Genomic DNA, 26,292 nt, shown 5'->3' with positions numbered 1-26,292 from the left:
ACTAGATTTATAGATCAATTTGAAGGGAATTACCATTTTAACAATGGAATGAGTCTTCCAATCCACGTACTTAATCTCCTTTAATTTCTCTTAAAATGTTTGCAGTCTTCAGTGTACAAGTCTATATTTACTTTGCTAAGTTTATTTGGGTTTTATCCTTTCTAATGCTATGATGAGTGGAGTTATCTGATTCCATTCTTGGACTGTATACAGAAATACAACCGGTGTCTATGTATCAACCTGAACAATCCTGCTGAGTTTTTAGGGCTTTTTTTGTCACTTTATCCATGACAAGTTTTACTTCTTTCTCTGGTTTTCAAACTGACGTCTTTCTTCCCACGTTCTCTTTGGTTTCCTACTGCCTGCCTGCCTTGTTGCACCAGCTAGAGACCCAGAGCCACGCTGCAGGAATGGTGGCAGGCCACCCTGTCTGGTGTGCCTGGCACTCAGGGTGCTGTGCTGCCAGGGGCCATGCAGGGTCTGGGGCAGGCTCAGGGGCTCCCTCCCAGCCCGGCCGCCTGAGCATTTTGTCTTGAGTTCAGAAGCCTCCGGTGCTGGCTTTCCCTCTACCGAGAGGCTCCTGTGGGCTCTGTCCTTCCACTGCCCTGTGTCGGACCGCACGAATGGACCTGCGGGTGTCTGGGTAAACACCCTGGCTCAGTCCCTTCAACTCACCACAGCTTCAGTTCCCGTTCCCCAACCTTGCTGCAGCGCTGGGGGCTGAACCCAGTGCTCCACCTGAGCCACACCCCCAGCCCTTCTTCACTTTCACTTTTAGACAGGATCTTGCTAAGCTGACCAGGCTGGCCTTGGACTCATGACCCTCCTGTTCCAGCTCCCAGAGTTGCTGGGACTGCAGGTGTGTGCCAACGTGCCTGACTCCTGGACTCAGTCTTCTGATGTTCTGCTCGAGATTCCTACTTATATGTTCATAAGGGATATTAATCTATACTTTTATTTGTGTGTATTTTTTGGTCTGCTCTGATATTAGACGAATGAAGACCACTGAGCGGGGGATCTTTTGATCTCCTTGGCCTGGGCTGAAAGTCCTGCCCAGGGTATGTGTTATGGCTTAAAAATTATTTGAAAAGGAATGTACACTCATTTCAAGATGTTTAAAAAAAAAAAAAGAGCACATTGAAAATGTGGAATGACACAAACTGTTTCAGAATCTGCTGCGTCTTCCACTCCAAGTGCTTTCTATGAGCCACATAAAGTACTCAGCGTGTCAGGGCCCATGACAATAGGGATGGGTGGCTCACAGCGCCCACACCTTTCACACTCCCATTGAGCCTGGTGTCCAGGTGAGGAAGGGCTGCAAGGGCAGAGGGTGTGCTCGGCCTGGTCAGGGGCTGGCGCGAGCCAGATCCACTTGCAATTCACCTCCCGGGATGCTCACACCGGGTGGAGGGCAATCCTCCACCTCGAGCCCACTTTCTACTGAGACAAATGACGACAGGCAGGGACACACACTGCGCTCACTGTGCTCTGAGGTCAAATACACCAGATCAACTGCACCAACAGGGACAGTGCAGAAACACGTTTTTACTACTGATGTTACACAAACACACAAAATCCCAGAATATCTACTATAAACACAAGCTCACATAGTACTTGAGAAATGAAGTACAATGGAAGACCACACCGACACCACAGTGGTTGTGTAAAATCTTGCATTAAGGGCGACCCTTTTCTTTTTCTTTCAACTATTACTGAGTAGACACAGGGCTTAAACAAAAGAAAGCAAAGCAAAACCCAGGAACTTGTAACACTCAGGATGTCGGAGGACTCTCCACGGGCCTAGGGCCATGTGCCTTCTTGGGGAAGTAGAGGTTTAAGGCTTTTTGCCCATTTGTATAAGTGGGATTTTGCCCGCTCAATGAACTTACAGAATATTAAAAATATACTCTGGGTCCAAATTCCTTGTCAGATATATGTATTCTGAACATTTTTGACTCATTTATGTCTTTTTATTTTCTTAAAAAGGAGAAAGGTATACATTTAATTTAATCAGAAAGTGAATAGTGTTGTGGGAGGATTGTGAAGTGAAATCAAATTCCATGCATGTACGATTTTGTCGGGACTAACTCACTTACTGTGTATGACTACAATGCTCTAACAAAACCTGGAGGGTGAGTACTTGAGTCCTGGCTCAGTGGTAGAGTGCTTGCCCGGCACGCACAAGGACCTGGGTTCAATCCCCAGCACCATAGGGGAAAAAAAGCCTCTTTATTAAGGCTAATTCTCAGTCATCATTATCAGTGTGCTGTGTGCATGGGGGTGAGCCTATTTGTTTCTTGGTGCTGCACCTCTCAGCCACAGCCCTGGCCTCTAGCTCTCACCTGGAGACAGGTGTTACCCAGCTGGGACGTCCCAGGTGTGTCCCCCTGCGCCAGACCCAGCACTGCTTTTAACAGCAAAAGACCAGAAGCACGCCTGGGGTGGGGCTCAGGGGGAGCTTGCCTCCCACACGGGGACCCTGGGTTCCCCCTTTCAGCCCCAGCAACACCCCTCTAAAAAAAAAAAAAAAAAAAAGGCAAATGCTCCTAAGTGGAAACTTACGGAGGGAGGATATGAAGAGGCAAAGAAGCCCAGGGACAAGGGGATAGGAAGAGGTTTCGCCAGGCACTGTGTCCAGCACTCTCTAGTCTTGTCTTTCTTTTTGGTGCTGGGGATTGAGCCCAGGGGTGCTTTAATAGTTAGCCACATCCCCAACCCTTTTTGAGACAGGCAGGGTCCTGCAAGTTGCACAGGTTGGTCTTGATCTTGAGATCCTCCTGCCTCAGTCTCCTGAGGAGCAGGGATTACAGGCGTGTCCCTGACTAGCACTCCAGTGTTTGAGCAATGCAAATTAAACGTACCTGAATAGTTCGTAAAGGATTTTAGGTCCTCCAGACTTATGGGAACTTGTGCACCAGAAATTAATACCTGGGGGGAAAAAAAAGTCTGAATAGTAGCACGAGGTAGATTTTAAGGAAGGCTTTTTATTCCTCGAGATGACTACGTCCCTGAGCGTCAGTAGGCAGGGTACCTGAATCTCCTGCTGGTCGAACATCCGGAGCCACTCCAGGCTGACGACGTTAGCCAGGCCCTGTCGGAAAGCCAGGCAGTGTGGGCGGATCTGCTTGTTCAGCCTGTAGTCTGCCACCAGGTGGATGTACGCGATGCGGTTGGCACTGGTGACGGGGATATCCTTCCCACCAAGCTTGAGTTCAACCACCTGGGAGTAAATACAGCACCATCAGGACCCTCCAAGCATGTGACAGGGCAAAACGAGGCTCCCTGCTGGTTTTCGAGAGCCACCATTCTGCCTTTTGCAAGCACTAAGGCAGCCCGCAGCAGCGTACCCCAGGGCTTCATTTTAAGTCAGTGGTCACAGTGGGCAAGGACACCAGTCCGGGGGTCACCCAAGTAAAGGGTCCACGCGGGAGGAGACACCCTAAGGAACTAAGGCTGTGGGAAACAGCCGCTCGCGTCCGTAGCACTGCTGGGCTTCCCCTGTGAGGAGCCGGGCTCAGGACCTGGCTCCAGGGCCTGCAGCAGCGCTGGTGAGCACAGCACTGTGGTGAGGACGCACAGCCAAGGGACACGGCTGCCCCTCACTGTGCCCTTAAACCTCTCCCCAGGACGAAGCCGTGCAGCCTGCTTCGTGCATCTGGAGTGTTGTGAGGGTGCAGCCGCCTGGCAGAACCCCACAGACCACCCAAACACAGCAGTGCCATCTACACAAGAGCTCGCTTTTACTTTATTTTGCAATGCTTGGCTCAACCCAGGGTCTCACTCATGCTGGACGATGCTCTACAACTGAGCCACACCCCCAGCCTAAGAGTTGACTTTTAAAGTTCCTTGAAGGGGCTGGTTCAGTGATGGAATGATATTGACAAGGGTGCTACTCTGGTGGACACCAAGAATGGCCCACAGTGGGCTCCCTAGCCTGTTTTGATTTTTTGGGTACTAGGTATTGAACCCAGATACACTTAACCACTGAGTCACATCCCAGCCAAGCCCTTTTTATTTTGTATTTTGAGACAGGATCTTGCTAAGTCCTTAGGGCCTTGCTAAATTGCTGAGGTTGGTCTCCACCTTGCAATCCTCCTGCCTCTGGCTCCCGAGTCCCTGGGATTATAGGTCAGTGCTGCTGTGCAGGGCTTGCTAGCCTTCTCTCAGACGGCCTGTCATCAACACCCCCAATGACTTTCTTCTCACAGCCTTTAGACTTTGTACATGTTTCACATTCCCAGAGTGACAAGATGGGGCCGCCCTCTAGGCGACGGCTCTTATACCTGATTTCTTACCGCATCACAGAAAAGCCATTTCAATCACCCTACATTTGCATAGTCTGCTTATTCTTATTTTTGTAAAGATCATGTACCTTTAAACCTCAGAGTTGAATTTGTTGAATTTCAACTCTTTGGCTCCATCTTTCTTCTGATGAACTTGCAACTGTAGGAATAATGGGTCTGACAGTGAGCTTTCAAACCGTGGTCTCTGGGTGAGCAAAGACTGTTCCTTACCTTAAGTCCTTCACTTACACTCCAACAGTCCACCTGTTGGCCAAGCCTCACCAAACTAGCCACCACATTTACACGCATTAAACTTTAAACTGATAAAGGCAGGTGATAAATGATGATGTGCCTGTGTGATCTGGAAGACAAAGGGCCAGTGAAGTTCTCAGCTAAAGGGACATATGACCCTGCCTCGTCACACAAAACTGCTATTTCTAACAACTTTAGAATGCCTGCATTACTTTTAAACCAAAATCCTCTCACACACACATTTTTGAGGGAGGGTACTGGGGATTGAATTCAGGGGGCACCTGACCACTGAGCTACATCCAGAGCCCTATTTTGTATTTTATCTAGAGACAGGATCTCACTGAGTTGCTTAGCACCTTGCTGTTGCTCAGGCTGGCTTTGAACTCATGGTCTCCTGTGTCAGCCTCCTGAGCTGATGGGATTATAGGCTTGTGCCACTCCACCTGGCACAGCTCTGTATATTTTAAAAGTCACATCAAACGCCTACTGAAATTCAGGGTGGGAGGGCACACTTAAAGAGGCTCCCTCAGCAGGCACTGCTAACTGACCCTCTAGCACCATCTTTCTGAGTGAGGAGGTGGCCTGCCCAAGGCCACGGAGCTCAAGTGTGGCCTCCCATGTGGCAGATGACCCTCAGTGATCTGCTCCAGGAGGATGTGTATATACATCAGCAGTCTAAAGTTTCATGTACATTATTAAACAGCCATATTGATTATAGCAAAGAAAACAAATCTGGCAGCAGCAGCATTGCTGTGAGAGGGAAGAATGAACAATGACCTGCCAGCAGGATGAAGGATCTGTGTGTGCATTAAAGATCTTTAAATCACAGTGTTACAAACGTAACCCTAAAGAGAGAACTACCTATGTACATCTACCTCTACAAAAAAGCCAAAAGATTCTCTCCAAACTAGGTGGCTTTACCACTGACTTTCTCAGTTCTTCTAATGAGTATCTTTAGTGCAATTCTTCTCCTTTTTTTTTTTTTTTTTTTTGAGAGGGGTGCTGGGGATTGAAACCAGGAGCTCTCAACTACTGAGCCATATCTCCAGCCCTTTTTTGTATTTTATTTAAAGACAGGGTCTCACCGAGTTATTTAGGGCCTTGATGTGTTGCTGAGGTTGGCTTTGGGATTTTAAGTGTGTGCCAGGGTGCCCAGTTGCAATTACTCTAATACATTGCCATCTATAACTCCTAAACTTAGTAGGCAATCTTGTGCTTGTAGCAGACTCCAGCACTGCCTGCAGGGACCTGATGGAGGCCCAGGTGGGGCACAGCCCTGCAGGGCTCAGGAGCTTTCACTCGCTCTCACAAGTTACCCAGGAGGCACAGAGCACATTGCCCTGAACTCTGGAAACAAACCTCACCTGCCAACTAACCTTGGAATCTTGCACTATTGAGACTTTGGCTGTACACTACTAAGACTACACCAAAAAACTAAAGCAGCTACATAAGTTGCAACAAAATTAAAACATGGTCCTGCATCTCTTGTCCCCCGCCCTCACACTTATTTTGGTACCAGGGATTGAACCTGGGGTGCTCAACCACTGAGCCACATCCCCAGCCCTCCTTTTTATATTTTATTTAGAGACAGGGTCTCACTGAGTTGCTTAGTTAGGTTGCTCAGGCTGGCTTGGGACTTTTGATCCTCCTGCCTCAGCTCCCAAAGAGCTGGGATTACAGGTGAGCACCGCACCACTGCATTCAGCTAAAACTCTTTACTTTTATGTGGTGCTGAGGATCGAACCCAGTGCCTCATGTACGCCAGGCAAGTGCTCCACCACTGAGCCACAACTCCAGACCCTAAAACTCTTTTCTGATTGTGACCCCCAGGTGCAGCTTTTCTGTGGGCTGGCTCAGAGCCGTCCCTGCTTCCAGGCCCTGCGCGCTCAGTCGAAACCTCTTCTTCTGCAGAGGTGCTCAAACGTGTCCTTGCTCCTGGTTTTCCCACCAGCTCTGACACCACCCACCACAGGATGTCACATGCTGCAGGCCCCACACGCCCAGCACCAGCTCTGGAATGACACAGGGGCTCTCCCTGGAGTCCAAGAGGAAGCTGACTTCCTAGCAGGTGAGACCCAACAGCCACCTGCATCTTGACCTTCCTCTTGCCTTGGGTTCCGTTTCCTCCTCCTCCATTTTTGCTGGAGCATCACAGTTAACGTTACAGTGGGCTTTGTCACACATGTGCACACGCACACCATGACACCACACTCTGGCCACACCCAGCCCAGCACTTCTCCGCTCCCTCTCCTCCTCTCACTGGGTCCCTTTCCTCGACTGATCTTCCTTTGATTTTCATGAGATCTGCCCCCATCTTTTCCTTTTTCCTCTCTAGATTCCACAGATGACCCTTGACCTTCTGCGTTTGGCTTATTTTACTTAACATACTGTTCCCAAGTCCCATCCACTTTCCTGAAAATGACATCATCTCATTTTTCTTTATGGCTGAGTCGAACTTCGTTGTGCGTGTGCGCCACATTTCCTCCATCCACTCACCCACTGATGGACCCTAGGCCGGCGCCATGTGTGGCTGTTATGGACTGTGCTGCTATATACATGGGGATGCGCATGTCATATGACTTGAGTTCTTCAGGTCAACACCGAAGGGTAGAACAACTGGGTCACGTCTAGCGGTTCGGTGTCTAGTCCTTTGAGCCTCAGCCTCCTGAGCCTCTGGGATCACAGGCGTGTGCCACCACTGCACCCAGGTATTTTCTATTTTTGAGACAGGGCCTCACTAAGTTGTCCAGGCTGGCCTTGAACTTGTGATCCTCTTGCCTCAGACCCTCACGTCACTGGGATTACAGGTGTGTGTGTCACCATGAGCAGCTCTAAATTTATCTTTAAGTGATACATAAAAACAAAATTGTATGAATTTATGGGATACTATAGGTATTTGATACATTTATGCACTGTGTAATGTTTGAGCAGGTTAAACATACCCATCTCATCTACCATTTCTGTTATGGTGAAAACATTCAAACTCCTTTCTTGGGGCTGGGGCTATAGCTCAGTTGGTAGTGTCTGCCTTACATGCACAAGGCCCTGAGTTCAATCCCCAGCACCACAAAACAAGCAACAGACTTTCTTCTGGATTTTTACTGTTGTCTGTAGTCAGCCTACTGTGCACACCAGGTGTGATTTTGTGGTGTGGGGATGGAAGCCCTGGGCCCACACCCACCTTGCACCAGAACTTATCCCCATCTAGTGGAGGGATTTCTAAGCTGGGCAAAGCTCATGAACGACCCGAAAGCCTAGATTAGAATCGGGTGATAATATCCATTTGAGAAACAACTGCAAAGTTTACAACAGTATATTTATGGGTAAAATCTAGCTGTTAGATTCAGAAAAGCTCTGCTCTAGAGAAACACCTGTCTTTCCTGTGATTTGACTTTTTACTCTGAAAAGGAAATGTGAATTGAGAAAGCACAGGAAGTCACTTACACATCTAACAAGTCTGGGCCACATGAGATACTAACAAGTATGCCTTCCAACTCCTGTGGGAGCCTCTCGCGTCATCCCTGAGCAGTCTGACTGTGGCCGTTTTGTGGGGGATGACCAAGGCTGGAGCGGACAGGCCCTGCCAGCACCTCAGGTGCTGCTACCTCAGGCCATCCAGGCCCACTGAGCCCCACCTGCTGCCTGCGCTCTCCATGTCTAAAGCAGGGCTCAGGTGGCAGCCACTCATCTAACACATCTCAGCATGTTGCACACATGTCCACTGCAGCCTTCGGCCAAAAGAAGGACGAGGAACCAGAAAAAGGAGTCCAGTCCTGGTACCCACAACTGCAAAGAACGCATAAGAGTCCATGGTGTGAAGTGTCCAGGAGGCAGGGGGGAGAGCCTAAGTGGGCTGTAGTGCTGAGATGTGGCAGGGGCTACTGCTGACGAGCAGTTTCTTTTCTAGGACAAACATTGTTTTGGTTGGGTGCAGTGATGCCCACCCACCTGCAGTTCCTGTGAACTGGGAGGCTGAGGAGGGCGGACTGCAAGTTGAAAGCTAGCCTCAGCAGTTTAGTGAGGCCTGTGGCAACTTAGTGAGACCCGTTTGAAAATATAAATAAAAAGGGCTGGCTAGAGGGCAGGGGCTGTGGCTCAGTGGTAGAGCACTTACCTCATATCTGTGAGGCCCTGGGTTAGATTCTCAGCACTGCATATAAATAAATGAAAAAAAATAAGGTCCACCAACAAGAACAAGTACAGGGCTGGAGCCGGGCACTGTGGTGCACACTTGTCATCTCAGCAGCATGGGAGGCTGAGGTGCTAAGCAACTCAAAATAAAATATAAAAACGGATGGGGATGTGGCTCAGTGGTTAAGTATCACTGGGTTCAATCCCAATGCCAAAAAAAAAAAAAAAAAAAAAAAAAGGCTGGAAATGTGGCTCAGTGGAGAAGTGCCTCTGGAAGAACTGAAAAGGAAACACTCTAAAGGGGGCAGACTCTACAAACACATCAACACTACTGAGCTGCACATTCAGGGAGGCTCCAATTCATGCTGTGATTTCTCTCTCAGTAAAGTTGTTTCTGAGAAAGTTAAGAGGGTGCAGGTCAGTGGCAGAACACTGAAAAAAAGGGGAAAAAAATCCCAAAACTAAACCAAACCCCCCAACATAAAACTTAGTTTGAACCTCCAATATAGGCCTTCTTTTCCTTTTAAAAAAGAAAAAGTAAAGTAACAAGAACCACCACTCATTCGGCGAGCCAGGAAGCTTCCCACACGGGCTGCACCTGGAGCGGCGTACTCCCAGAGGTCTCGTGCTGGCGGTGCTGCCCCACGCTGCGGCACAGGAGCAGAGGACACGGGTCTTGATGAAGCGGGCAGGCCGGGCCGGCCTCTCACTGCAAGCTCCCCCCCACCCCTGCCCCGGCTGCTGGGATTCCCGACTCCCAGCCACAGTGACTCTCTTAACTAAAACGTGCAATCTCAGGTGAGTCAAAAGGGCGGTGGAGGAAACGCTGCCCCGGGGCTGGAAACAGACGCAGGGGCCCTGCTCACCTGGGCCTCTCCCAGGTCATTGTTCACCACGGTGAAGTTCAGCCCCAGCTCCTCCACGTCCTCCTCGTAGCTCTTGAGGAACAGCAGGTTCCTGTAGACCTCCGGGTCCAAGGAGGCCAGATGGTGGATGTCCACGTCGGCACTGGTGCCCAGCAGCTTGGAGAGGAAGAAGCCGGCAAAGGGCAGCTCCACCAGCATGTTTTCATAGAGAGCCTTCAGACAGGACAGAGCACGGCACAGGGTTAGCATTCACGGATGCTTCTGTCATGCTTCCTCAACCAAACAGGGTCCTAGGACAGCGAGTCTTTCTCTGAGGCCACGGCAGGGTGAGCCCGTGGGCCAGGCCTCGACTGAGGCACTCCCTGGGAGCGTCCAGTCTGCCACAGCTCACTGCAGACTCGGGGCTGACACACAGTGCTGAGACAGAAGGGACGTGGGCCACTCCTCTGCACTCCCAAAGGGTCAGAGGGGATGGTAGACGTAGAGCCCTCACCGATGTCCCAAGAATCACTAAGAACAAAGCAGCAGCAGCAGCAGCAGTTCACAGCCCACAGGACAGAGCCTGGGCCAGGCTGCAGGCAGGGAGACTCCTTCAGAGTCCCCAGCTCCTGGCTCTTCTCAAGGTCATCCTCCTCCCTGCGTGTCTGCTTTGGAGGTACTGGAGACTAAACTCAGACTGACTTTGAGACCCACTCTCATCCAGCACTGACCCCATTTTACTTGAGTCAATCTGCACAGACCCTGTATTCACAGGCAGGGGATGTTAGGTGGTGAGCAGAGCTCCTCAGGGTCGCCGGCCAGACCACCTGTGCCCCACTGTCCCTGCAGCACAGCACACGTGTGGCTGTGTTCCACAATGGACTTCATGTGATTTCACAAGTTGAGAAATACCATCGATGCCCACCTTCATATCTAAGGATGTGGACATATTTATAGTATAGTTTGTAAGCAGTGAAACATACGCAGCTAACCGGTAAAGCTTGATGACGTCTTCACCTGGTCATGCCTGAGCAGGGACCCTGAAGACCAGGATGTGGAGCCCTAACCCCACACACGGCACTCTCGCCCTTCCCTCACACCCTCTGCGTCAACCCCTTGTTGCTGCTACGTGGTAGGCAGGGTTCCCTGGTGTCAGGACCTCCCGGAGGAGGCACGCAGCACGCAACCCTTTGTCTGAGATGCCCGATGCTGCCTGTTCTTTTGTTTATTGCTGTGTGATGTCTTTTCCTCTTCACCAGGTGGTGGACACACAAGCTGATGAGTAAATACTGAAAGACAGGCTTGGAGAGCACTCAAGGCTGGGCATGGGGTGTGCTGGCCCACATTAGGTACTGCCCAAGCAGTCTCCAAGGTGCCCAGGGCTGGTGTCAGCACCAGTAATGTGGGTGTCCGTGGCCACATACTCCTGGGCATGGCACTGTTGGCCTTCTCATCTCAGCCTCCTGGTAATTAAAAGAGTCAATCAAGCCCTGGTGCTAGCATATCACGCTCCAGAGACCCTCTAGTGAATGCAAGGTTCCCTGCATCACGTCAGGGGTTCCCATGGCCCAAGGATGTAAAATCCAACAAGAACCAGAATTTCACTGTGATGTTTTCAGAAGTCTTAGTATTTTGTTTGGACAGATGGGCCTGGAAGCCACAATAAGCCTTTCTAATGTAGCGGCTGGCTGCCACCTCCCAGTTCTCACTATGTGTAGGCGCCATGTTGAGCACAGTGCAGGACATCTGTGACCTCACATACATGTGGCTCTGGGACAAGGTCGGAGGACGGCTCCCACAGAGGCCAAGAGAAGACTGGGTTTCCTCCGTGAGCACCTCGTCTGTGGAGGTCTGCATTCACAGTGACCCCATGAAATCCTCCCTGCCTTACCTTCACAGGACAAGAAGCACAGTGCGATTACCCTACTTGGTAAGTGGAGAACTTGGGCCTAGTTTTAAAGTAAAAAGTGCTCTCTAGCAGAGGGGTCGAGAACCCGTCTTGTGTTTGGAGTACATGTGGTCCTGGGACCCTGCCTGGGCCTGAGGGACACTAGCAAGGACAGACAGAGGCCAAGAGCTGCATTGGCCCCATACCGAGGGTTGTGCTGAGGAAGATGTGCTTGGGCATAGCCAGGAGCCCTTTGTCCCAGGATTTAGAGAGGCACATGTCGCTGGGTGCCTCATGAAAGGCCCCGACAGACAGCTGCTTCATCTGTGGGGTAGCCTCCCACAGATGGCCCAATCAGGAGTCACTCTTCTGCCAGATCATGTCCCACACACTCAGGCAAAAGCAAATGGGCCACAGCAAACAGCTCCTGGGAGGTGGGGTGCGCGAGGTGCCTCTGGGGAGCTTCTAGAAAGCAGCCCTGGCGCTCTGTCATGGTTCCCAGCACAGCACAGCATTCAGTCATCTCTTTCAAGCTTTCTATAAAGTCACGAGCTCCTAAACACACGCTGAAGCCTATATACTCCAATAGAGCGTGCTCACATGCCCCCCCCCCCCGCCTTTGGTACTGGGACTGAATCCAGGTGCTTAACCACTGAGATACATCCTTAGCACCTTTTATTTTGCATTGAGACAGGGACGCACTACGTTGCTTAGAGTTTTGCTAAAGTGCTGAAGCTGGCCTCCCACCTCAGCCTCCTGAGCCTCTGGGATTACAGAGGTGTGCCACTGGGCCTGACTCAGATGCCCTTGAGGTATGTAATCTAAGGACTCACCTGTTGCCATCACCAAAAGACCCAGAAACAGCTGTGAAGATTTTCTCAAAAAGTAATGAACATTTCAATGTTAGAATCATGCTGGTCACTTTTTTTTTTTTTTACCTGGTGGTGCTGGGGACTGAACCCAGAGCCTCGGGCATGCGAGGCGAGCACTCTACCAACTGAGCTATATCCCGGCCCCTTACTGGTCACTTTTGACAGGCACTCTGGAGAGTGCTTTTTGCCCGGGCTGTCTATGTAAGAAGCTCAGGATCAATCAGGTCACAGCAGCCCCTCCAGGAGACCCTGGCATCCCGGCTGGGTCAACCACAGCACCCTGGCCTGGTGCTCTATTTCTCATCTGAAGACTAATGATTGCCCAACTAATTCTGAAAAGATGGCCAAAAAAGACCCCTTAAGGACAGAAGGAGTGATAAAACGGCAACTCACACTTAGTCATCTATCTACTGACAATGCCGATGAAAAGCTGTTCCCCAAGCCAGAGCTGTTAACCCGGAGCATGGATGCGTACCGTCACGTCCAAGTCAGCACTCTGAACAGCACTGGACGGTGGGGCCCAGGTGTCGAAGAAAAGCCCTCATTTGTACAGTAAACTCTAAAAGTAAACTGCTAGCGTAAATCACCTGACGTTCAATATTGAAGGTCATTGTTTGCCATCTCTGCATTAGTAACAATAAACCAGCAAGATTCCTTAAATATATCAGAGCTACCTGAATTTTAAACAGAAATCCCACTGTGACTCATAAAATGCAAATGCATAGGTATAATTTTTTACATAAGGCAGGTTTAAACCTTTAGAGCATTTAATATACAAGCACTAATAAATGATAGCACTAAAAACTATGACTGCATCAGCTAAATGGATTATAAATTAAATTTCCATAATGTATGCAACTGAGATACAAAAGCACGCATAAATCAAGGTATTTTCTAAACACAGGTTAATTATACAACTTAAAAACTGCCTATTTTTTATGCAAAATAATCCACTTAGCATTTTTCAGCCAGTCGCACAACACTTATTCCTAGAAGCATATCAATAACTACCTGTCATGAAAAAATAGCAATAGGTATATGGAAAAAACCTGTAACGTATTTTTCAACTGTCTGCCCTTTATGAGTGTTTATAGCTAGAAATTGTGCCAAAATGATTTGAAATAAAAAGGATTAATTATAGTAGAAGCCTTTTAATATAAGTGAGTGCAGTCGCTGTGCAATTAATGCAAATTGTGGCTCTATCAGGAGAAGAGATGTGAGCCACATCGCAGGTCATTCCTGTTTGCTGCCAAATAACTCCAGTAATTTACTACATTAAGAATCAATAAAAAAATAATGCTTTCCAAATGCATCTCTATTAATCTTCAGGTAGTTCTAAAGTGAACATTTATAACTTAATCTAAAAACTATATGAGATGATGTCTTGCTTTAAGGCCATCCTAACTGAGTAAGCAGATAATAATTTTAATGATTTCAAGTCATGATAACCAGAGTTTAAAAAACAAAAAAGAAACATAAGGTAAGGATACACCATTTAACAGTGTGTGCTTTGGAACCAGCAACTGGGAACAGGAAACGTGGCCTCTGGACTGGCTCCTCCCTGGCAGGGACACGCGGTGCCTCCAACCCAGGGCCCAGCACGAACACGGCACCCACGCACTGACAGACGTGCATGGAGTGCCGACTGCACACCAGGGCCCACCTTGCACTGGGGCTGTGCACCCGTGAACTGGCCCGCGAGTCCTCCTTTCCTCACTCGACCTTTCTGGTTATGCAGGAATGTGTACACTGCAAGACCCACTTCAAGCCCTGGCCGACCACGATCCTCTTCCAGGCACCAGTCTACACTGTCAGCTCCTATAACACTTGTCCACACAGCTACCCCCACGCTCACACCCACACCTGTGCTCCCTGTGGTGTTCTGGCATCTCAAGGGCAGGACCGTCACCTGGAGGCCGCCATGCTGCCTGAGGCTGGATGGGCTCCCACCCATTGAACCCTGCCACGCCCAATGCTGAGCACAGTTCAGGTTTGCAGAGATGGACGGCTGCTCACTCACAGCCCAGCAAATGGCCAGAGCTGGCTTCTGCTGCATGAGGCAGGAGCAACTCAGTTACCTTGGAAATGTGGAAACCCTGCCTTTCCCAGGATGGCCCCCTCCCCTGTGGGCGGCTCCCAAGGCCCCAGGAGGCAAACGCCTGCATCTTCTTCTTTGAGACTCTGGTTTTTCCAGAAAGGCATTGAACCCGGCAGGCCCTGCTGTCTAGACTGTCCGGGTTGCCTACTCCGGTAGTCTCACCCCAGCTGCCAGGACCAGGAGCCAACCATGGTTCTGATAATAGCCATGCCGGCAGTATCTCTCCTCTTCCTTCAGAAAACCCACAGGGAATGCTGGGAGGTGCCAGGCTGGCCTCTCACGGCTTCCTGTCCCTGATGGAAGCACAGGAGTCGGCCCACACCGTGAAACCTCGGCTGGCTTGGAGCGGTCCTCCAGGGGCGGGCAGTACCACTCTGCTCAGCCATGCCCCAGCAGGGGCCTCTGCCGGGACACTGCTGCCTGCTGGGCTTCCTCTGGTTTCTGCCCGTCTTCAGCAGCGCCCACCAGTGGTTCTGGCAGAGGCCTGATGGTGGTGTGAAGGGGTATGCCAACCCTCTGGCTCTTCCGCCCCTTTCCGACTCACCGTCTTTCTGGGCTGGAGCCTCGGTATGTTCCAGAGGCCAGTTCCTCTGCTCACTCTGACTTACGGACATTCTCCGGCACCCCCCAGAGGTGTGGTCATTTTTATTCTGATAATGCCGACTTGTTTTCTCCAACACAGTCTTGTGATCCCGTCCTGGGTTCTTGCCACCCCTGTTCCACCCTGGTCACCTGCTGTTGCAGTTCAGTTCAGTTCTTCACCTGCTGTGACCACCCCGGAGCCTCCTCCAAAGTCAAGTTCTTGACGAGCCTCACTGGTGTCCGCCCCCCACCCCCCATTCCCACAGGGACAGCCAACCACGGCTCAGAAAAAGAAAAGCATCCTTGATGAACAGTGCTTAAAAAACAAAGGGCAGGGCACACCACGAGTGACCAAGACCCATCTCGTGCAAGGGCAGGAGGACTGTGGGAAATCATGAATGGCTAAGACTACAATGAGAGTACTCTGCAGGGGACTGGAACCGTGGATTCCGGTACACACCTGTCTTTTTTACTATGTAATCCGAGGCATTTTTATTTCAAGGTTAAATGCAAAAGGAGGAAATGAATGTTCACAGGAAACTATGATCTTGACTTTAGAACTGTGAGCAGTACTCTGTTTACAATAGAAGCAATGAAAACTGGGATTATTAGTCTGCTACAAAGCTGGGGGGTGGCTCAGCTGGGGACTGCTTGCCTAGCATGTGAGAGGTCCAGGGTTCCCTCCCCACCACAGCAGAATGGTTAAAAATGTAAATAAAAGCAGGTGTGACATTCAGGAGGAACAGGCTTAAATGAAGCGATCATTCTGTGAAGTATCATTCTCTTTGATTTTTATGCTTCCAGAAACAGAAACATAACTCAAGAGTAAACACACTGTGGGCAGCTGGGGCTCAGGAGGCTGCCTGCAAAGGGTGCTGACAATAAAGCAGGATGTCTTCACTCTAACTGGCAGCTGCTAAGCCCACAGGACCTGCCAGCCGCCAGAGGAGAAGCCCAGGTGGTGACAGCTGGGAAGAGCAGCTCAGGGCTCAAGGACACCTGGGGTACCAGAAGCCACCTGGACCTGCAGAGTGAAGCCTCAGGAAGCACAGTGGCATTTTATTAAGGGGCTCTAATCACACACGGGATAAATCTTCCCAGCTCTCAGTAAGGGTAACACCAACTGTTAATCGCCAATACAACAATCTACGATTCATCAAAAGCGTGCTGAATTCCACTGAAATACACAATTATAAACCATGCTGAGGTTATACGATCTAATTAAAATTTTCAAATATATGACCAAGATATTATTGATTTATAGACATTCTGTTCCAATTAAATCAATATTCTTCAGCAAGAAAAAAAGAGCTATTTTCAAATAGAATTCAAATATGATAAAGAATTGGCTTCAATAAATATTTTGAACTTAATTGGCTTAAATGGACCCAGGTGCTTCTATCTGTAGGAAAGTTCACACAACATTACCACATCCTTGAGCTGTTTATTTATTCCCCACCGGGAGGCTGATTTACAGGCGATGGAGTGCAGTTGTGACCCACCCCAGAAGCAAGAACCATCTGCTAATGGAACTTTTAACTGAAAAGTGACCAGTGACACAAGGCAATTTTCCCACACAAGATCACTCTTGGAGACCTCTTTGCACTTTATCACAGTAAACAATCACTAACATATGCATTAAAGAAAATTTAAATACATTATGACCCAATAAATACCAATATCAATCAATATGCAGTTTTCCTCTCTTGAAGATTTAGTGTCCAGGTACCACACTATCAGTGCTACACTGTCTACTTAGACCTCGACAACCTTAGCATGTTGATACAAAGTTAACCGTTTGCAATCAGATGACACTTGTGTGAGAAAATAGTACCTCTTTAGGAATTTCCATTCTGAAAGCTATGTAAGAAATATCTTAAATATGTGGAACTATAATTAATTGCCATCCTCAAATAAGTATTGTTTATAAGAATTACTTTCACTTTTTATCAATCACACACATCAGCGGGGTTCAGTGAGACATTTTAATACCCATGTGCAATGTGCACGCTGAACCACCCAGCTGCCCTTCATCACCCTCCACCCCTTCCCAGCCTCTCACCCTCACTGCTGGACACCCAGGCTGGCTTCTTCCAGCATCCACCTGGGGGAGGACAGGCTCCCACACCTGTCTGTCTGGCTTGTTTACTTCACAGGCTGTCCTTCAGTCCCTTTTATTTAAAAAAATAATTTATTTTTTAGTTATAGGTGAACACAATATCTTTAGTTTATTTTTATGTGGTGCTGAGGATCGAACCCAGTGCCTCACGCACTCTAGGTGAGCACTCTATCTCTGAGCCACAACCCCAGCTATTTTTTTGTTTTGGTATTGAGGATTGAACCCACTGAGCCACATCCCCAGCCCTTTTTTACATTTTATTTAGAGACAAGGTTTGCTGAATTGCTAAGGGCTGAGGCCTCCCAAGCTGCTGGGATTACAGGTGTGTGCCACTGTGCCCAGCCAGCCCTACTTCTTAGAGCTGAATGATACACCCGTGTGTACCTGTGCTCCATTTCCTTTGTCCACTCCAGGCCTGGGCTGCGGTGGACCTTCAGGCGTCTGGGCCAGTTCTGTTTTCAGTTTCTTGAGGAGCCTCCATCCGTATGTTCTTCCTAAAGGTCCAGTTTCCGTTCCCATCAACAGGGTGCAGCAGCTCCCTTTTCTCATTTGTGACTCATTCGCTCGCTCACTTTCTGAGGTGCCAGGGATTGAACCAGGCCTTGTGCACGTGAGGCTGCTGCTCACCAGCTGGGCCGTGTCCCCAGCCCGAGTACCCGTGTCTTTACATTTTCACCAGGTTACTTTTTTCTTTTTGAATCATTTCCTTGTGGTTTTAATCTGTATTTCCCTGATGGCTAATGATATTGAGCATTTTTTTCAGATAATTGTTGGCTTTTTGTATGTCTTTTCTTGAGAAGTGTCTCTTCAGATCATTTGCCCTAAAATTAAGAATTGTCGTTTTCTTGATTAAGAACCTATAGAGTGAAATTGTATAAACTGAGTGAATAAAGCATTGAGAAGGGCAAAAAACAAAACAACATTGATTTTGTGCCAGGAGTAGTAGGAGTAGTGGGGCAGGCCTGTAATCCCAGCAGCTCGGGAGGCTGAGGCAGGAGGATCCCAAGTTCAAAGCCAGCCCTAGCAAAAACCAGGCGCTAAGCAACTCAGTGAGACCTGTCTGTAAATAAAACACAAAACACAGCTGAGGATGTGGCTCAGTGGTGGAGTGCCCCTGAGTTCAATCCCCCGTAGCCACCCCCCAAATTGATTTTGTAAAGGTAGTTGTTTCCTGAGTGGCTTACGTGTTCTGGATATTAACCCATCAGGTGAATAGCCGGCAGGTGGTTTTCCCATTCTGTGGTTGTCTCTTCACTCTGTGGATTGTCTCCTTTGCTGTGCACAAGTTTTTTTGTTGAACACAATCCTATTTATGTATTTTTACTGTGTTACCTGAGCTTCTGGGATTCTATAAAAATATCACTGCCTATGCCAATATCCTGAGTGTTCTCTCTCATCTCCTTCTGAAAATTTTATAGCTTCAGGTCTTAAATTTGGATCATTGATCCACTTTTTTTGAGGGGGCATGGGGTACCAGGGATTGAACCCAAGGGTGCTTAATCACTGAGCTACATCCCCACCAGCCCTTTTTGTTTTTTTTATTTTGAGTCGGCATCTTGCTAAGTAGCTGAGACGGGCCTTGAACTCGAGACCTGCCTTAGCCTCTTCTCTAGGATTACAGGCGTGCACCACCACCTCCAGCCCCTGATCCACTCTGCGCTGATGTTCATACAGGGTGAGAGAGTGTGGACAAGGTCGTTCTTTGGCATGTGGGTGTCCCCTTTTCCCAGCACATCTGTTGAAGACGCTGTCCTTCCTCCAGTGTGTTTCTGACACCTGTGTTGGGAATCACTTGGCTGTAGATGGCGGGTTATTCTGGGGTCTCCAGCCTGTCCCACTGTGCCGTGTGCCTGCTTTTCTGCCAGTGCCATGCTGTTTTGGTCAGTGTGGCATTCGACCACGTCTTGAAATCAGGTCTTGTGGAGCCTCAGCTTTGTTCTTTTTGTTCAAGATAGCTTTGGCCACTGGGTCTTCTGTGTGTCCTTGGTGTTTTGATGGGGATTTCAGTGAGTCTGTAAATTGCTTTGCGTACTAAGGACATTTTAACAATATCAACTCTCCAAATTCATGAATACATGAGGTCTTCCCATATTTTTGTGCCTTCTTCCAATATCTTTGATCAGAGAAATAACTATAGGCTTGTTATTGGTTTTGCCTAAACTCCATTATTTTAAACAATTTTATTGAAATGTAACTTATGTGATCTTCATTTCTGGGAGTGAGGTTTAGCTCACAAACTCTCCTCCCTGGAACCTGCTTTAAGCATGTTATACACATTCCACAAGAGGGTGTTATGAGCAATCTGTCATCTGTCCCCAATCTATAATACTGCTGTCCCATGAGCGCCGCCTTCGCAACAGCTCAAATTATGAGCAGCATATATCAATAAACAGAGAGGGAAAAACCAGGTCCCTCTCCTCATCAGACTTACATAACAATCAGTCTCTACACTAATCAAAATGACTTAAATATTTAGGAAGAACAACTCTGTGACCCTAACCCTATCTTCTGTCCCTGCGGCAGGGGAGAACCACTAGGCATGGGGGTGGGGTGGTGGCGGGGGGGTAGGTGCACATCAGGTCAGTCTGCAAAACTGAGGCTCACTCCACTCTCACTCCCTCTTCCTCTCTTGGCTGCTGATGATTTAGAGGCTTCTGGGCTCATCTTCACTGAAAGCACTACAGACAGCATTTACAGATCTCTGTGGCGTTGGGAGAGGGCGGCTCCCAGCAGAGACCCCAAGGCCAGTGCACGGCTCCAGCTACAGAGGGAGCCTGAGTGGCTTGAGTGTGGTGTGTCCCCCATCAGTTTGTGCTGGGATGGGCATTTGGTAACACTGGGGATGTCCGCAGGAGGGCGTAACACTGCCCCTGTGGCCACCTGCCCCCTGATCATTCTGGTTGCCTGTCGTGCTAAGTGAGCTCTTGTTCCCACCCGTGCTCCCAGCCACTGTGATGCCATCTGCCGTGAGGTTCTACCAGAGTCAAGCCAATGCCAGCATCATACCATCGAGCCTCTTGAAGTGTGAGCTAAATAAACCTCTTTTCTTTAACAGCCGAAATTTGTTACTGCCATAAGGGTAAGCCTAGAGAGAGATTTTGTTTCTGGGAGTGTCATAGTGAGGTCAGCTGGAGCCCAGTTACTAAACCTGAATAATGCCTAAAATCTGTGTTACTATAAAAGTAGTGACATCTGGAATCTGAACAAATGGGTAGCAACCTATAGTATAATCCATCTGAAAGAGACATAAATAAAGAAGAATTACTGCGTATTCAAGTCGACTGATGACCTTCCACTGCCCCCTTGCTCTTGAGGCCTGGGGTTTTACTACCATTTGCCACTAATTCGCACACATGCACACCTCACTACAAAGCCACCACAATCAAGACATTCTTGCACTGGCATAAGTTAGACGAAGTGCTCAGCAGAGGGGAATTCAGAGTCCTGTTTATGGTCAACTTATTTTCAACAAGGGTGTGAAGAACTTCAGGGCCCCAACAGCAACAGTCTATAAAACTAACTAACTCCAAAGCCAAAGGCAAGAGCCAAAAGGACAAAGCTGTCAGGAGCACACACAGGAGATGCACCCGTGTAAGAGGCTTCTCAGACAGACAAAAGCACCAAACAAAAGACAAGACCGTCAAGGGCACCACATGTAACTGAAAGCAAGGGTATGCAGCTCAGTGTCTGGAGCACACCAAGGGGCCCAGCCACAGGAACACGCCGCAGGCCCGAGTGGCAGGGGACATGCAGTGCACTACAAGGTGCTCAGCATGAACAGTCCCCAGGGAGAGGCGAGGCACAATACTGTGGAACCTGTGCACGAATGTTCAGAGCCATCAACCATAAAAGACAAAAACCAGACAATCCAAATGTCCCCCCATGGGTGAATGGACAGAAGGCACTGTGCCCACCCCTCAGTCTGTGACCCTCCATCAACCACGGCGGGAATGGAAATGTCTCACCATGTGTACAAGGCCTTGTGAAGCAGCTGAGCTTAGTCCACATCAGGCCGACAAAGGTTCCCTGAAACAGAAGGTGTGGCTCTGAAGGGAAGGTCAGGGGAAGGGTGGACAGAACAAACTTGGTCAACATGCAGGCAATCAGCCCAGCATGTTCTAAGGGAGACCTGACCGGAAGCTGAGCCTGCTGGTAAAGTCTGTGGCACAGTCAGTGTGTTTCTAAAAACTGCTGCAGGGGAAGTACTAACTATCAGGCACCTGTTGTTTATACCCATGTCTGTCTGTCTGTATCGGTACCAGGGAGCTAGCCCAGGGGCTCTTAACCTTTTTATTTTGAGATAAGGTTACACTAAGTTCTTAGGGCCTTGCTAAGTTGCTGAGGATGGTTTTGAAACTGTGATCCTCCTGCCTCGGCCTCCTGAGCTGCTGGGTTTACAGTGTGCCACTGTGTCTGTCCACCTTCTTCTGCTTTTAAAGCAATGGAAATAAAAAGTACTTTCAGGCCACATAAACTTTGCCCTAAAAACTTCCTCAAATGGGGCTGGGGATGTGGCTCAAGCGGTAGCGCACTCGCCTGGCATGCGTGCGGCCTGGGTTTGATCCTCAGCACCACATACAAAGAAAGATGTTGTGTCCGCCGAAAACTAAAAAATAAATATAAAAAAAAAAAAATTCTCTCTCTCTCTCTCTTAAAAGAAAAAGTTAAAAAAAAAAACCTTCCTCAAATGTAAAAAAATTTTACCTACCTGTTAACAATACACCACAGATCCACGGGTAACATAAAATATTAATTTTACTTAATAAGAATTTTATTAGCAGAAATGCTGTACGCAGAATGCAGTGACACTTTACAGTTGCCAGACAGGAGCTGTGTCCTTCTGTGATACCTCAAGCAATGCACTCAAAATAAAAAATAAGTTAAGAATCAATATATGGAAGGCCCAGGCTGGCTGGCAGAAGCTGGTGCTAGGGGGCACAGACAAGAGGACAGAAGAGGACCAGCACTCAGGAGGTTGCTGTGGCTACGCGGCACCCTCTTGGGATGCTCTTATTCTGGCGTCTGACTCAGACAGAGAAGGTGGGGTAGGACTTATCAAAGTTGTTCTGTGAGTGCTGGGCCAGGAGTGCCTGAACACCAGGGAGTTCCCGCACACGCGAGAGGCCCTTTCCCTCTGTCATCCAACTGCCATGAGTCCCATGGGATCAGCTCATAACTCGCCCCTCATTTAGGAAAGATTAAGCCAAAGTTCCAGCTCCCAATTTTACCGGAATACTTGCTTAGCCACGTTCTTATAGAATTAGCAACTACCACCATTAAGTTTACTTAAAATGCAAAAAGTAAAAAACAACAAAAACCCGAAATAAAAATGAACAACCCAGAAATATAAACTTGTAGGTCAAAGCTCCCTATTTTAGCCGGGTATGGGGACACAACGTTTGTAATCCCAGCAGCTTGGGAGGCTGAGGCAGGAGGATCCCAAGTTCAAAGCCAGCCTCAGCAATTCAATGAGACCCTGTCTCTAATGAAATATAAAAATGGGGTGGGGATTTGGCTCGGTGGTTAAGCACCCCTGGGTTCAATTCCTAGTACCAAACCAAACCAAACCAAACCAAACAAAAAATCTCCCCATTTAAAAATGTTAGTAACTAATAAATGAAAACAATGCTGGTCTCCAAAGCACACCCCCAGTTAGTGTGGGGATCAGAAGGGAAAGCTTAGCAGCTCAGGAGCTGGCAGGCCAACCCCCAGGCTAACAGCTCTGGAGGCTGCCACACAGCAGCTCTGCTTCCAACACTTCACCCTGAGGCCTGCAGCAGCCGTGGGCACTGTGACAGATAACCACAGGAGCAGAAGCAGGAGACAGAGCGGCAGGGACAGACGGGCCCCCTTTAGGCGTGGTGCAGTGAAAGTCCCTCAGCTGCTGCAAACTTGTACCCATGTAAGGAATGTAGAATGCCTCTCCAATAGAACTGCAGACTCCCTGGCTTTGATGGACCCCAAACTTCCTTGTGCATTAAAGTAAAAGCCCGCTGTGCCTGGGACTCGGGCTCTGGGAGTCACGCCTCTAGTCAGTGGCGCTGCTAAGAGAGCGTTCCTTCCAGATCTCAGTGTCCCGATCCTCATTCCCGCTGCACTAGGTCAGGACCACATGTACCCTTGTCTTGTTCCTGACTGGAATTGGGGAGAACTTACCCCTGAAGCTCCTGCTCTGTTACATGATTAATCGCCCTCACAGTGCAGGCTAATAAGCCCAGTTTGTACACATGACTGGCAGATGTTAACATTTTGGCTTCGAAAGCATCACCAGAAAGAATATCATTCTCAGGCATAAAATTTTTTGTAGAATTTGCATAAAATATACACAACATATTTAAACTATACTGAATAACTGTGGACTTGCTTCCATCTCACAGCACTTTAAAAATATTCACTTTCAATATTATCCATAAAGCAACTGAAAGAAGACTTGAAATGCTTACAGCACGTGCACCTGCGTAGCAGATAACCACTGTAAACCATCTCCAAACCAGGTGCTATCTCGCTCCCTGTACTTGAAGGATGTAATCACTGCGCATGTAAACGTACAAAGATGAGTGTAGTTGTTACATAAATACATACTATTTAGGATTCACCAAGACAACCTTTAAAAATTCTGAACAAAGATCATGGATGAAGCAGAGACCATGACACACAGAAACAGAACGGCCACTTTACCTTTCCAAGCATCCTGCCTAGGAAGTAGTAATGTCTGGCAAAAGAATCTCCCACGAGCATCTGAGCAGCCGGGTTGGGGTAGAGAAGCCCTTCATTAGTAGTCTTAAAGAACCCCTGGTTGGGGTTGAATCCTGACTTTAGTAGTTCATTTAGAAACTCCCTGAAAATGCCACCACCGTCGATGCCAGCTTCGTCCAGGCCGTGGGCGTTGAGCAAGTGCACGCGGATCCGCTTCTTCAAGTCAGGCTCTGTTCAGAGGGGGAGGGCAGGAGGGAGGGTTAGGGAAGGCAGTATAACACGCAGCACTGCAGAGTCCCAGCAAGGGTGCCCAACACTTCATAATGGGCTTCTAGAGTGTGGCATGCAAATTTGCCAAGTGGAAATGCCCCACCTCGGTCCATCCAGGAACCACTTTTTCTTTTCTTTTTTTTTGGTACTAGCGATTGAACCCAGAGGTGCTTAACACTGAGCCACATCCCCAGCCCTTTTTTTGTATTTTATTTAGAGACAGGGTCTCGCTGAGTTGCTGAGGCTGGCTTTGAACGCAAGATCCTCCTGAGCAGCTGAGATTACAGGTTTTAGTGGAATACAACCTATGGAGAATAGTGAACTGATTTTATGCTAATGCCAGGAAAACCATGTGATTACCTGTCATCTCAGCTGGCCTGGGAACCCCTTTCAAACAGCAGCACTGACAGTGGTACGGCGCTCTGTTCCCCAGAGCTTCAAGGGCCTGTTGCGAGGAGGCAGCCCTCAAGCATGGCTGAGTGGAGCTTCCTCAGTTTCCTGAAGCTCACACCTGCACTCGGCAACAGGCACTATTTCCAGCTTCGGATCTAGCCCTCTAGGTGTCTATCTTGAGACTACTTTTTCTTTTCTTTTTTGGCACTGGGATTGAACCCAGGGGTGCTTAACCACTGAGCCACATCCCCAACCGGATTATGTATTTTATTAGAGACAGGGTCTCACTGAGTTGCTTAGAGCCTCGATGTTGCTGAGGCTGGCTTTGAACTCACGATCCTCCTGTCTCAGCCTCCTGAGTTGCTAGACTACAGGCATGAGCCAATGCGCTCAGTGACATTATTTTTTCTCAGGGCAAATTAGAAATACCTAATTACACAGTGAGGTTTTAGTGGAATACAACCTACGAAAAATATTAAACTGATTTTACCCTAATGCCGGCTGTTCTTCAAGGAAACCATGTAATTATAATTGCCCATTAAGTGAAACAAAATCCGCCCACTGACACACACAAAGGGAGGTTCTCAGAAACCGCGGCAGGAAACCTGAGGAGCCCAAGGGAGCTTCCCACCCAAGGAGCTGCAGCACAGCCACCCAGCAGTCTTCGGGGCAAACAGCTTGCTCTGCACATGCTCATATGGAAAACCAACATCCAAAAGGCCCACGCTGCTGCACAAGATCAGTCACCATTCCTGCGGGCACTGGCCCACTCACATGCGACAAGACTGTTCCCCAGAGAGTCCTGCTCTGATGAATGACCTGATGATACATGCAATGATCACATCACCTGAGTCTATGAAAATGACTAGCCAACAAAGCAATTCAAACCATTTCTCATAAATCAAATGTTTCAAGATGCAAAATACCCAACACAAGCCTTAAATATTCAAATTCATAAGCCTGAATTAGAGAATATTTGTAAGAATTTAAACCATTTACAGCCAGGCTTGGTGGTGCATGCCTATCTTTCCAACAACTCTGGAGGGAGAGGCAGGAGGATCCCAACATCAAGGCCAGACTCAGCAATTTAGTGAGACTCTGTCTCAAAATAAAAATAAAAAGGGGGCTGAGGATACAGCTCGGTTGGTACAGTGCTCGGTTCGTGTGCACAGGGCCCTGGGTTCAATCCCCAGCACCAAGGGAGGAAAAAAAGAACAAAAACAACCCCCCCCCCCCACAAACAAAGGAGATAAAAAACCCAAACCAAGTCCAACCAGCCCCCACCACCAGCAGGGCACAAACACTGCCCTCGGACTCCTCTCCTCTGCAGGTCCGCGCGAGTCCTGTCCCTCTGAAGGGCCTCCTCCATTAAACTCCACACTCTTCTCTAGATGGGTTGCCAATCACTCACACACTTACTGTTTTGTCATGTCTCATGGGGTCTGAAGGCAAATCTGACAAGTAACTACTGAGTACCTGCTGTGTGCACCGAGCAAAGGGGAGAACGAGTCTCCCTCAGGCAGGTCTAAGCACCTGAGTTGGGGACAGAAGCACCGACTCTGCCAATGAAATGACATGATGCAGAACCATGCCACCGACCTGTGAGGGCACTGGGGGGTCCCCGCGAGGGGACGGCAGCTTTTTCAAATGTGTGCTCCCCTCCAGTCCACCCAGACTCAGTTAGACCGGCAGGCAGGGTGCCTCGTTCCACCTCACATGTAGGATTTGAAAGACAACATCCACGGCAAGAAAGATCTGACGTGGGGAGAGTTCTCGGCTCAGACTGCGTGAACTCACCGGGCCTCAGGTCACACTAGCGGGTTACGAGCAAATGATGTGAAAAACACTGGGAACGGAGTAGGG

General features: G+C 48.7%; 1 protein-coding gene across 2 annotated transcripts in view; it reads right to left on the bottom strand.

Annotated features, from left to right (window-relative positions):
- The window catches only part of UBE3C (ubiquitin protein ligase E3C), a 101,961-nt gene that overhangs the window by 9,920 nt on the left and 65,749 nt on the right, over positions 1-26,292 (bottom strand). For both annotated transcript variants that reach the window (XM_081285513.1, XM_081285512.1), the window contains exons 18-21: positions 23,749-23,996; positions 9,533-9,745; positions 3,032-3,220; positions 2,862-2,928 (exon numbers count right to left, since the gene is read on the bottom strand). In XM_081285513.1, the coding sequence (XP_081141639.1) occupies positions 2,862-2,928; positions 3,032-3,220; positions 9,533-9,745; positions 23,749-23,996 (717 nt within the window). The remainder of the gene's footprint in view (positions 1-2,861; positions 2,929-3,031; positions 3,221-9,532; positions 9,746-23,748; positions 23,997-26,292) is intronic.

The sequence above is a fragment of the Spermophilus citellus genome, assembly GCF_964194105.1.
Source record: "Spermophilus citellus genome assembly, chromosome: 3".
Classification (NCBI taxonomy): Eukaryota; Metazoa; Chordata; class Mammalia; order Rodentia; family Sciuridae; genus Spermophilus; species Spermophilus citellus.
The sequence above is the reverse complement of the archived record's forward strand: the minus strand, read 5'-3'. Positions and strand labels throughout refer to the sequence as shown.